This window comes from Mixophyes fleayi, chromosome 6 (genome assembly GCF_038048845.1).
Source record: "Mixophyes fleayi isolate aMixFle1 chromosome 6, aMixFle1.hap1, whole genome shotgun sequence".
NCBI classification, from domain to species: domain Eukaryota; kingdom Metazoa; phylum Chordata; class Amphibia; order Anura; family Limnodynastidae; genus Mixophyes; species Mixophyes fleayi.
In genome coordinates this window covers 215,487,708-215,501,239 of record NC_134407.1, presented here as the reverse complement: position 1 = coordinate 215,501,239, position 13,532 = coordinate 215,487,708, and the positions used below count along the sequence as shown (strand labels likewise).

The following is a 13,532-nucleotide window of genomic DNA, read 5'->3' as shown; positions in this document are numbered from 1 at the left end:
TAAAACAGAAAAAAACAAATTTTCTCCCCTGGTCTCAGAAATAAAGATTTCCTATATCAAAATATACACAATATCAAAAATATGTGCATTGGCAATTATATAAATAAACACCCTGCGCTTTCCTTTAAATAAATTTATACCATAAGTTATTTATAAGTGATCCAGTCACAGGTACTCTTTAGCTAACGGTTCCTAGAGTGCTGTCTTTCTTGTTCCTAAACCAAGCTGGCCAGGTACCAGTGCGAAATTCCCAATTACAATACAGACATGATTACATGTAAATGGTGAGATAGTGATTTTTCAGTTTATTTCTGGAGCATAGCCTCCCTCCGTGACACAGTCTATGTTGGAAGGTCGGTAACAACAGGCAGCATTTAGAAAATATATCACTGATCAGGATAATATTTGAAAGGGGATTGCAGAAATATAGTAAGAGTATTTCCCCACAAATGGTGGTGCCCCAAAAGTTCTCAGAGAACCATGAAATATCACCTAAAGAAAACACAATAACTAAAGGAGAAATAATAATAAAAACAACTCAAACACCCAATGTACATCTCAACATATATGATGAAAAGATTCTAGACCCATTAAACTAATAAGATCATCCCCAAATGACAAGTGGCATCAAGTTCACGTACAAAAGTAATGAAAATATTAATTATGGATGGAAGGGACATCAGGTATATTGCACAGCGGTCCCACAGATTGTAGGCTTGCCAGCAGGGTTCTCTTACCTCTCTGTCTGTATGTATTACCCAGTATTGTTTTATTAATGTTTGTTCCCAATTGTACAGCACTACGGAATTTGCTGGCGCTATATAAATAAATAAATGATGATGATGATAGAAAGGGCACATAAAGAGATCACGTTTAATCACTCGAACATCTGAACCTTGTGTAGTATTGTCTATATTGTGTTCACTCTGAGTTTGATGGTTCCCTAAAAACATGTCATCTAAAGCATTACTAGAAGTACTAGATTACCCTCTCTTCATGTGATCTCACAAATGAAGATGAAGTATCTACTCTTTTCTTATCTTCCTACTCTACCTCCTGTACTTTTGATTTTATTCCCTCACCAATTGCTAGATCCCGGACTCCTGTGCTCATTCCACCTCTAACTAAAATCTGTGATCTCTCGCTCTTTACTGGTATCTTCCAGTCATTATACAACCACTCAGTGATTACTCCTATTCTGAAAAAACTAAATTCTGACCCAAACTCTCTCTTAAATTACCGTCCTATCTCCCAGCTCCCGTGCCCCTACAAGCTTCTAGAGAGACTTGCCTACAGTCGCCTCACACGCTTCCTTTACGCAAACAACCTCTTGGATTCTCTTCAGTCTGGCTTTCGTTCTCAACACTCCACAGAGACTGCATTGACCAAGGTTGTCAATGATTTGATCACTGCTAAAACTAAAGACTCTCTTCTAATTATCCTGGATCTCTTTGCTGCATTTGACACTGTTGACCACTCTCTCCTCATACAAATAGTACAATCCTTAGATCTTGAAGCCACTGTCTTATCCTGGTTTTCATCCTATCTTTCTATTCGCTTTTTCAGAGTTAATTTCTCCAGATCCACCTCTGCTTTGCTTCCTTTATCAGTTGGAGTACCACAAGGCTCAGTCCTAGGTCCTCTGCTATTCTCTATCTATACCACTTCTCTAGGAAAACTAATAAGCCCCTTTGGATTTCAGTATCATCTCTATGCAGATGATACACAAATTTATCTATCCTGTCCTGTTCTCTCGCCATTTGTGTTGTCCTGCGTTACCGACTGTCTTTCTGCCATTTCATCTTGGATGTCCTCTCGCAAACTCAAACATATATTTTCAAAAACACAGTTAATAATATTCCTACCCACCAATAGAAGCTTCCTGCCTGTCATTCCTATTTCTGTTGACAACATGACCATAAATCTCACCCCTCAAGCTCGCTGCTTTGGTGTGATCCTTGACTTAGAACTTTGTTCCCCACATCGACTTTATATTTAAATCATGTTACAAACATCTAATAACCAGAATATGCACATATCTTACACCATACTTGCCAACTCCCGGAAACAAGTTTACAGGAGAGGGGGCGGAGCGAGGCCAACCACGTCATTTTGGCCCCGCCCCCCGTGAAACCGTAATTTGCATCGCATGGGGCGGGGCCAAAATGCCGCAATTGGCCTCGCCCCGCCCCCTCCAAAATGGTGTGATTCACTGAGAATCGCATCAAGTGATATCCGGGATCTGGGAGAAATGCCAGCTCGCCCGGGAGCCCGGGAGATTGACCCGAATTTCGGGAGTCTCCCGGACTTTCCGGGAGAGTTGGCAAGTATGTCTTACACAAGACACTGCAAAAACCTTATTTCATGCACTCATCATCTCCCGCATTGACTATTGTAATTCCCTCCTTACTGGTCTTTCCCTAAACAGACTCAAACCTCTATGATCTATTTTGCACGCAGTGGCCAGATAGATTTTCCTTGCAAATTGTTATTCCTCTGCTAAACCACTCTGTCTCTACATTGATTGCTTGTTATTTTACCGAATCCAATATAAAATACATTTACTAACCTACAAGGCCACCAACAAAGCTGCACCAACATACATCTCCTCACTTGTCTCAAAATATCTCCCAACTGGACACCTCCGTTCTGCATAAGATCTGCGTCTCTCATCACTCTCATTACATCCTCCCATTCCCGTTTACAGGACTTCCCTCCCTCGCACAATAAGACTTTCTTCTTTCTTCAAGCATTCTCTGAAAACACCTCTTCAGGCAAGCTTATAATATTCCTCAACCACTTTCTTAACCTCACTAGATTACCCTATTACTAGCCGTTACACAATTCACACAAAGACAACAGCCCTCTGACAAACATTGCTGTGTGATTGGATCATATAGCATACTAATGCCTTTTGTTTTACCTTTGCAATCTAACTGGACCGAAATGCGATACATAGACTTAACCTCATGAATCCAACTCCCATTGTCCCACAGATTGTAAGCTTGTCAACAGGGCCTTCTCACCTTTATTACTGTGTTTGTCCCCAATTGTAAGGCGTTACGGAATTTGCTGGCGCTATATAAATAAATGATGATGATGATCACTATTCATACAATTTTATCAACATTTACACAAGACGATAAAGTTGTTTTATACCCTGTACATCAATGCATCAGTGTATCATTTATAGGATACAATCTACTTATTTACATTATTTTTACTCCATACAGGATCTTCTCTGTAGACATCTCCTCATGATCCCAAGTCCACTCCCCGACTGATCCACTGAGGATGGACAAGGACAGGAACGAGATGACTGAGAGGTTATTAAATCTCACCTTGGAGATCATCTACCTGCTGACCGGAGAGGTGAGGGAATCTGAGAGAGTCACAATGACGTCATTCCTATCTCTACTAATAAAATGGGATGACTGTAGAGGTGAGAGATTCTGGGAATGTAAATAGTGATATTTATTATTGTCTCTCTCAATACACAGGATTACACAGTAGTGAAGAAGTCTGGTGAATGTGAGACACCCAGCAACAGTCCCTGTGTGTCAGGAGGATTGAGCAGGACCCAGAGCCCCATCACGGTGACTCCACCTCACTCACTGATACATGAGAGAGACAATGACCAGAGGATTCTAGAACTCACCAACAAGATCATTAAGCTGCTGACTGGAGAGGTGACTGCTGGGAATGGGACATTATACAGTAACACCAGGGGATGTGTCTGGGTGATGACTGTATCATTGTGTGTGTCAGGTTCCTATAAGGTGTCAGGATGTCACTGTCTATTTCTCCATGGAGGAGTGGGAGTATTTAGACGGACACAAGGGTCTGTACAAGGACATGATGATGGAGAATCACCAGCCCCTCACATCACCGGGTAAGAGGAGACTTTCATGTATTGTAAAGGAGAGAGCAGTTATGAGGGTCATCTAGATACACATCATCTGATAATCACATATAAACAATGTATTCAGTCACTGTGTTTCTTACAGATGGATCCAGTAACAGAAATACCTCAGAGAGATGTTCTAGTCCTCAGTTTTCTCAGGAAAGTCACATTAGCCCACAGGATTACCAGGTAGATGGAAATAAGGGTCTCACCAAATACTAAAATATCAAAATCACTCTACACCATATTATTTGTAGAGGCGCTGTGTGGATTTTATATATGGATATTCTTCTGTTTCGTCTCTATTCATTTGACATGTTTGGGCTATTTAGGGTGAAGACCTAACAGACATTAAAGTAGAAGATATAAAGGGAGAAGATACATATGTGAAGGGTGATCAAGATTATAAAGAGGAGGACATCCCTACAGATATCTGTACAGGTGAGTAATATTTATACCACAGAGAGCAGTTTTGTGTGCCACAAACAAGAATGTTAAATTTCATTAAGATAAATGGTTTTACTGGTACGCCCACGGATTTGCAGGCCAGAATGGGCCACCTCTGTGGTGGTACAAAAACTTCCATCATTCGTGGGAGTTGGGTGGATCGGAGGTGTTACTTTAAGACTATGGGTAAAATATATAACACAAGTTAAGCACTCATTGACTAGTGAGGAGGATGTCAAATATATTCACAAATAATACTGCGGTCTCTAGATAACGGTTAGTGCGCTTGCCTATATCCGTATGTCCTGAAATAATCATGGAAAACCTCTAAAACAAACGTTTTTAATAAATAATAGGCATAAAAACAGACACAGTGCTACAATAAACAATTAGAATGAATTGATTAGTTAAACCACCTAAAACATCCAATCACATGCGCACGCCAATATGGTGATAGCAATCCCATTCATCTATGTGTGAAGTCCATATTCATAAGGATCTAAAAAATCATCTCAATGGCAGTGGCTCTACTACAGGAAAACCTCCAGATATCCACAGTGAATGGTATCCCACTAACTGTATAGCGGTGCAACATAATGTCCATAGTAGGGTTAATCATGAGGTTAAACACTTGTAGGTAATCACCAGAGTATTAAACTAATGCCAGAGAAAAGTCCCGACTATTCTCAGCAGTATTTTGTAATTTGCGTTGTTCCAATTAATACGTGCTATTGGCTGTCTTGTTAGCGGTGGCCGGGTACCCAGCAGTCCTGTTGATAGAGAATATGCGGCTGAAGTTCGTGTTCTGCGTTTGTGTAAGTGAGGAAGTGCGATGCGTTTCAACGTGGAACGCATTCGTCACTTCCGGTTCCGCGTGTATCTAATAGATTTGGAGCATGTTCCAACACGCTTCGTCCGATAAGGACTTTCTCAAGGGAATATGGGTGTATGGATTCTTCGTGGCTTTATAAGTACTCCCACTTGCCATTATTGGGCCTGAGTCATTAAGGAAAGTAAGGCAAAAAAAGTAAATGTTCTCCAGAACAAACCATGTTACAATGCAAGGGTTGCAAATTACATTATTTTGCACATAAGTTAAAAACTAGATACTGTTTTGATTAAGAATATTCTTTAAATGAGAGAAAGGATGCATCAAGTGGGGCGCTCCTGGCTTTGTGGGAGGACACCCTTTTCTTTTTGCAAAGGACTTGGGGCTAGATTTACTAAACTGCGGGTTTGGAAAAGTGGAGATGTTGCCTTTAGCAACCAATCAGATTGTAGCTGTCATTTATTTAGTACATTCTGCAAAATGACAGCTAGAATCTTATTGGTTTCTATAGGCAACATCTCCACTTTTTTAAACCCGCAGTTTAGTAAATATACCCCTTGGTCTCTCCACCACCCCTGAGTTCCTGGAGATCAGGTCTCGTCCTATTCTTTTAATGTTTATTGGCACATTTCAACAAATGTAACAAGCACAATGTAACACAACAGTATCATATGTAATAAAGACCAGTCCAATGTTCCCTCACTAACATTTAAGACTAATTTAAATGAGACTAAATCGAACAGTATATTAGTATATATTCATTTTTATAATGGAATGGACCTTAAGTCTTAGCGTGTTGGAGTTTAATGTGATGTTTGACTATTTCTACATGTGATGTCTCATGTTAATCTACAATGCTAAGTATATAGTGACGTTTTCATTGAAAATTACGCTTTTGTTTGATAATCACAGTGTTTCCCCTACAGATGGATCCAGTAACAGAAATACCCCAGAGAGATGTCCCAGTCCTCTTTATTCACAAGAAGAACACAATTTCCCACTGGAATATGAGGTAGGTTCAGGGGCTACACAAATAAGTTAATATTTACTCTGTGGTTTTCTTATGTTCAGAAATTGACAAATCATTTATAGAGAATAAACATCCTTGACTATTCATTGAAAATATCTTTCTGTCTGTTTATTGCTGTATTAAAAATGGCTGTATTGCAACATATAGAGCCTTAATCCTTAAAGATATTTCTGTACCTCAGCAGAAACTTTGAAAAAAATGTGCTAAAACCTGTTTATAATTCATTTAAATTATTAAATCAGAAAGTTCTAAAGATGTTTGTTGTGTGGGTTATTTAGGGTGAAGACCTGATTGTCATTAAAGTAGAAAATATAGAGGAAGAAGAGGCGTATAATCAGAAGTGTAAGGAGGAGGAAATCCCTACAGATATCAGCACAGGTGAGTAATACACACTATATACAGAAGTCACATATTCTTGTTCAGTCACTACAACAGTCTCCTATGCTACACCCTCCTCTTTCAGTACAAACTAATGAGGAAAAAGTATCTGCCCAGTGAGGGAGTCAGGAGCCTTCAGCCCCCATTAGACTTCTTGGGGTAAATGTATCAAGGTCCGATTTTTTTTCAGCATTTTAAAATCGCGGGTATTTCCCACGCTGTTGCGGGAAATCCCTTATACTGTAAATAGACCTCGCGGCTGAGCTAAGTTCATTGCATATCGGAGCTTTTATCTATTTTTAAACATTTGACAGCTGCTGGACCTCAAGCTGAAAAGGCAGAACAGTGATGTATTTAGTAAACACGCTGCTAGGAAGCAGCGTGTTGTATGTAGCGATATTTAAAGCAAACTCAGGAGAGTTTGCTTAATCGCAGCTTCATACATTTGAGACTTTTATATAGCTGGAGTGGCAAACAGTCTGGACTTTGATCTCTATCGATTTTGGAAATAGCGATTTTGACAGGAACACAACTCTGGCGATTTTACATCAAATCTCAGCTTCGTACAGCAGCGACTTTCAATTCTCCCGAGAAAATCGCTGGATTTGCAAAATCGCACCTTGATACATTTACCCCCTGGGGGTAAATTTATCAAGATGTGAGTATGAAAAAGGTGGAGATTTTCCTTATAGCAACCAATCAGATTCTAGCTGTCATTTTGTAGGATGTACTAAATAAATCATAACTAGACTCTGATTGGTTGCTACAGGCAACATCTCCACCTTGTTCAAACCCGCAGCTTAATAAATTTAACCCCTGCACTCCTCCTCACATCATGTCAATGTGCTACCAGCCAAGATATCTGTCTCCTCACCACACACCTTCTGGTGTTTCTCATACATCTTAGTATTTTTGACAGATTCTTGACATGCCGTAGTGTTTAATTTACTGACTACATCTGTTACATTATCCTGCTATCTATTCCACTTATATTATTCATGTCCCATTATACTCACTCATTGTCCACTCTTTACACTATCCATGCCTCTTACACTATCCATGCCTCTTACACTGTCCATGCCTCTTACACTGTCCCGCTGTCCATGCCTCTTACACTATCCCACTGTCCATGCCTCTTACACTATCCCACTGTCCATGCCTCTTACACTGTCCATGCCTCTTACACTGTCCATGCCTCTTACACTATCCATGCCTCTTACACTATCCATGCCTCTTACACTGTCCCGCTGTCCATGGCTCTTACACTATCCCACTGTCCATGCCTCTTACACTGTCCCGCTGTCCATGCCTCTTACACTATCCCACTGTCCATGCCTCTTACACTGTCCCGCTGTCCATGCCTCTTACACTATCCCACTGTCCATGCCTCTTACACTATCCCACTGTCCATGCCTCTTACACTATCCCACTGTCCATGCCTCTTACACTATCCCACTGTCCATGCCTCTTACACTGTCCCGCTGTCCATGCCTCTTACACTGTCCATGCCTCTTACACTGTCTATGCCTCTTACACTTTCCCGCTGTCCATGCCTCTTACACTGTCCCGCTGTCCATGCCTCTTACACTGTCCCGCTGTCCATGCCTCTTACACTATCCCGCTGTCCATGCCTCTTACACTTTCCCGCTGTCCATGCCTCTTACACTGTCCATGCCTCTTACACTGTCCATGCCTCTTACACTGTCCATGCCTCTTACACTGTCCATGCCTCTTACACTTTCCCGCTGTCCATGCCTCTTACACTGTCCCGCTGTCCATGCCTCTTACACTATCCCGCTGTCCATGCCTCTTACACTATCCCGCTGTCCATGCCTCTTACACTATCCCGCTGTCCATGCCTCTTACACTATCCCGCTGTCCATGCCTCTTACACTTTCCCGCTGTCCATGCCTCTTACACTGTCCATGCCTCTTACACTGTCCATGCCTCTTACACTGTCCATGCCTCTTACACTATCCCGCTGTCCATGCCTCTTACACTATCCCGCTGTCCATGCCTCTTACACTATCCCGCTGTCCATGCCTCTTACACTATCCCGCTGTCCATGCCTCTTACACTGTCCCGCTGTCCATGCCTCTTACACTGTCCCGCTGTCCATGCCTCTTACACTGTCCCGCTGTCCATGCCTCTTACACTGTCCCGCTGTCCATGCCTCTTACACTGTCCCGCTGTCCATGCCTCTTACACTGTCCCGCTGTCCACGCCTCTTACACTGTCCCGCTGTCCACGCCTCTTACACTATCCCACTGTCCATACCTCTTACTCTGTCCTGTTTCACTATTCCACTATTGATACCACTTACCCTACTCATTCTCTTCACCCTACTTACTCCCTTTACCCTACTCACTCCCTTTACCCTACTCACTCTTTACCCTACTCACTCTCTTTACCCTTCTCACTCCCTTTACACTACTCACTCCCTTTACCCTACTCACTCCCTTTACCCTACTCACCCTCTTTACCCTACTCACTCCCTTTACCCTACTCACTCCCTTTACCCTACTTACTCCCTTTACCCTACTCACCCTCTTTACCCTACTCACTCCCTTTACCCTACTCACTCCCTTTACCCTACTCACTCCATTTACCCTACTCACTCCCTTTACCCTACTCACTCTCTTTACACTACTCACTCTCTTTACCCTACTCACTCCCTTTACCCTACTCACTCTATTTACACTACTCACTCTCTTTACACTACTCACTCCCTTTACCCTACTCACTCCCTTTACCTTACTCACTCCCTTTACCCTACTCACTCCCTTTACCCTACTCACTCCCTTTACCCTACTCAAGCCTCTTAAACTATCTACGCCATTTAAACTACCCAAATATCCACGCCCCTTATCAGGGCCGGATTTACCGCTAGGCAACCTAGGCAAGTGCCGGCCCCACAGGACCGGCAGTGAGTGGGGTAAGTAAGGTGGAAGGGGTGCCAAACCTGAGAGACGCTCCCCTCCACCTGCTATCCCGCGCTGACGATTATCGAGAACAAAAATATGCGGGCAGAAAAAAAAAATCACGTTACTCAATGCGACGGCGGCCAAAATCTCCAGAAGAGGAAGGAGCAGTGTCGTCTTTGACTTAAGGTAGTATGTTTGAGTGTGTGCTTTGTGAAGGGTCAGAACTTTGGGATTTTAGTTACGATTAAGTTAAGGCTTTAAAAGCAGGAATCTTGCACTTATATACTCAATCATTTACAACCACAATTATATATTTTATACACATGTATATATACATATACACTAGGCAGTTACTGTAACCTGGTGTTATGTGGTGTTTTAAAAATTCTATATTTGGGCTATCCATTTGATGCCTTTTGACCCAGATCTGCATTTTCCTCTCAACGCTGCGGGCTCCAGTTTATTGAGTATTGAGCTGTATTGCAGATTAGTGTCTTTTTCTGATCAGTTTCTGTGGGTGTATGATGGAGCAGGTTTGTGTCTGTTGTTGAGGATGCTCTATCCTGGAATCTGTCAGACACTGTTTCATGTGACTGATCTTTAGTTAGGCTCAAGTACTATGACGGTGAAGGCGCAGTGAAACTTTCATCTGGACTATGCAAGGGATTATTAGCTTTGTAAACTTACAGTACACTTTTATCTGTTATCATGGTTTCCAGCAGGTAATGTAACACATTGTCAACATGACATTGGAAACACAGGCATCTAATGATTAGATTCATACATTACGCATCAATCGAGGTTTTTCTGTAGGAGGGCAGCCTAGCTCTTTTCACCTGCTGGGCAAGCTTCCAACGATGCAAGCCACGCCCTAATTATATGGCCACGCCCCTATGACGATCATCCTATTCTTATATAAACTATCAAGAGATATTGCAATTATAAGAATTGGGTAGATACGCTGGTTGTGAGGCGGGGTGGAGGTAATGGGCAAAGGTGTGTCCCGTGTGGTTTGGGATGGTATATGATTGCTTTTGTTTCTGAAAAGGATGGATATCAGGATGTCAATGATGTTGTTGATAAAGTTTTGATTGTTTTGAAAACGTACATTCCCATGCACTGTTGTATGTATATGTATGTGTATTGTCACAAGTGAGATCAATAAAAAAAGAAATTTTAAAATATATATATATATATATTTGACACTCTTTGGCTTGTTTTAGATATGTCCTAAATAGCCATTGTAGTAAGATACAATTTTTTTATGACTAGTGAAACCATATATTGACAGATATTAAGATATCTTTCACAGCTATTTATGCAGGTATTCACACCTTTCATGTATATTGATCATCTTCAGAACCATTTACTTATTTTTCCAAATGTACATTAATTAGAATGGTTAGGATAAGCCTAAATAAGTTGGGATAACTAATTGTCCATCTTTTTGTACATTTGTGATTGTAATAAACGTTATGTTACAGCTTGAATCATCTAAAATGTGCTCATAAATTGTAAACATTGCTTATTGCTATACAGTACATTCATCATTATTAAAAAATTCTTGTCTAATACATACATTTTTACATACATTTCTTTTATTACCAGCAGATGGACACAGCAGAATGAATAGTTCGGAAGAACGTCTCAGTTTATCTCCAGATTGTGAAATAGAAGAAAATGACATCATACAAGATTCTCTAGGCGACATCCCCTTTATCTCTGATATATATCCAATACTTCACGGTACAGATCTATCATCTAATCATGAAGAATGTTCTCTTGATAACTCAGATATTCTTACACATAGTATAGGTCATAGAGGCGATAAAATATTCCCATGTCCTGAGTGTGGGAAATGTTTTGCCCACATATCAAATCTTATTAAACATCAGAGAACTCACACAGGTGAGAAGCCATTTTCTTGTATTCACTGCGGGAAATGTTTTACACAAAGATCAACACTTGTCAATCATCAAAGAATTCACACAGGTGAGAAACCATATTCATGTTCTGAGTGTGGGAAATGTTTTAAACAGAGATCAAATATTCTTAAGCATCAACTTGTTCACACTGGTGAAAAGCCATTTCCATGTTCTGTTTGTGGAAAATGTTTTGCCAACAAGTCAGATCTTGTCAAACATCAGAGAATTCACACAGGTGAAAAGCCATTTCCATGTTCTGTGTGTGGGAAATGTTTTACAGAAAAATCACAGGTGAGAATTCACCTGAGAATTCACACTGGCGAGAAGCCATTTTCATGCTCTGAATGTGGGAAATGTTTTAAGCAGAAAGCAAATCTGGTTAATCATCTGATAATTCACACAGGTGAGAAGCGATTTCCATGTTCTGTCTGTGGGAAGTGTTTTGCCCATAAATCGGTTACTATACGACATCAGAGAAGTCACACAGGTGAGAAGCCATTTCCCTGTTCTGTGTGCGGGAAATGTTTTGCAAGCAAATCAGATGCTGTTAAACATCAGAGAATTCACATGGGTGAGAAGCCATTTCCATGTTCTGAGTGTGGAAAATGTTTTACTGAGAAATCGCAGCTTGTTCAACATCAGAGAACTCACACAGGCGAGCAGCCATTTTCATGCTCTGAATGTGGGAAATGTTTTAAACAGAAAGCAAATCTTATAAATCATCAGATAATTCACACAGATGAGAAACGATTTCCATGTTCTGAGTGTGGGAAATGTTTTGCCCATAAATCACTTTTTGTAAGACATCAGAGAAGTCACACAGGTGAGAAGCCATTTCCATGTTCTGAGTGTGGGAAATGTTACGCGCATAAGTCAGATCTTGTAAAACATCAGAGAAATCACACAGGTGAGAAGTCATTTTTATGTTCTGAATGTGGGGAATGTTTTACACACAAATCAAGTTTTCATAAACATCAGAAAATTCACAAACAGTTACAGAGGTGAACAATGTGTTCACAAGATGATGGCTCTCAATAAACATAAAGCCATTTCCTTACGCTGAATGTGGGAAATGTTTTATACACAATTCGCATCTTGTGAATTGTTAATTCACACCTGGTAAACTATTTTAATTTTCTGATTGTGGAAAAGTTTTTCTTCTAAACAAGAATCAGATTAGTCTCACAGGTGAGAAGCTATTTGAGTGTGGGAAATCTTTTAAACCAAAGCTGGTTGAATAACCACACAATTCACATATGTGAACTAATTTTCATGTTTTGAGTGTGGAAATGTTTTTTTTTTGTTTTTTTTTAGATTGCATTAAATAAAGGAGATACTTTTCCATAAGCTAGTAGAAAAATATAAAACATGACTGCAAAATCACTGCTAAAAATGCTATAAAAACATACATTCTGTGAATGTATACTCAGAGCGACATCTCTCCCAGTAACACGGCATCCATGTCTTGGCTGTAAGGGGTTACACATGATTCCAGCACTTAGTCTTGCACTTAGCTATCACACAGGTTACACATCTAGCCGATACAGCTGAATCCTACCCTGAAGCAGTGGTCTCACATGCATGCATGACTTAATTCCTGTCTCCTTATGGTATTTAGTCAATGGGACTTTAAAACATTGCCACACAAATGTACACACTGGCACCCACTATGCTCTTTCTTAGTCAAAACTGTTAACACTTCACACACTAGCTTTCAACACAGCCAAGGACAAACTTATTAAATTTAATTTAGATTTCATTTAAAAAGGTTTTACATTTAGATACAACAAAACATGTGACAATAACATACAGAATAAATGCAAATCGGTTCTGAAAATAAAAATGATAAAAGTGACAGAGAATAGAACACTCGGTTATGATCATATTGTCTGTTGCCCAGGGAACGGCAAAGAAATTGGACATTGCTACAATTTAATTTTGTCAAGACGTTTTAAAATCAAACTTTCATTCTTCAGCCCCCTCTCTTATGATGTCACTGAGGGGAGACTTTACCTATTCTAACGAAGTTTACTCATCCTTTGTCCCCAACACACTTCAATCAGGAAATCCTACCTACATTATGCAGCTATAGCAT

At 40.5% G+C, this 13,532-nt stretch overlaps 1 protein-coding gene across 3 annotated transcripts in view; it reads left to right on the top strand.

Annotated features, from left to right (window-relative positions):
* LOC142159813 (uncharacterized) overlaps positions 1–12,669 on the top strand; it is an 89,953-nt gene extending 77,284 nt beyond the window's left edge. Inside the window, exons 2-8 of one of the 3 annotated variants that reach the window (XM_075214581.1) lie at positions 3,234–3,372; positions 3,501–3,892; positions 4,008–4,093; positions 4,237–4,345; positions 6,107–6,192; positions 6,489–6,588; positions 11,121–12,669. In XM_075214581.1, coding sequence (XP_075070682.1) covers positions 3,808–3,892; positions 4,008–4,093; positions 4,237–4,345; positions 6,107–6,192; positions 6,489–6,588; positions 11,121–12,442 — 1,788 coding nt within the window. In that variant the 5' untranslated portion in view covers positions 3,234–3,372; positions 3,501–3,807 and the 3' untranslated portion in view covers positions 12,443–12,669. The remainder of the gene's footprint in view (positions 1–3,233; positions 3,373–3,500; positions 3,893–4,007; positions 4,094–4,236; positions 4,346–6,106; positions 6,193–6,488; positions 6,589–11,120) is intronic. The other 2 variants (XM_075214580.1, XM_075214579.1) reach the window with 2 other exon arrangements.
* Positions 12,670–13,532: the final 863 nt, after the last annotated feature.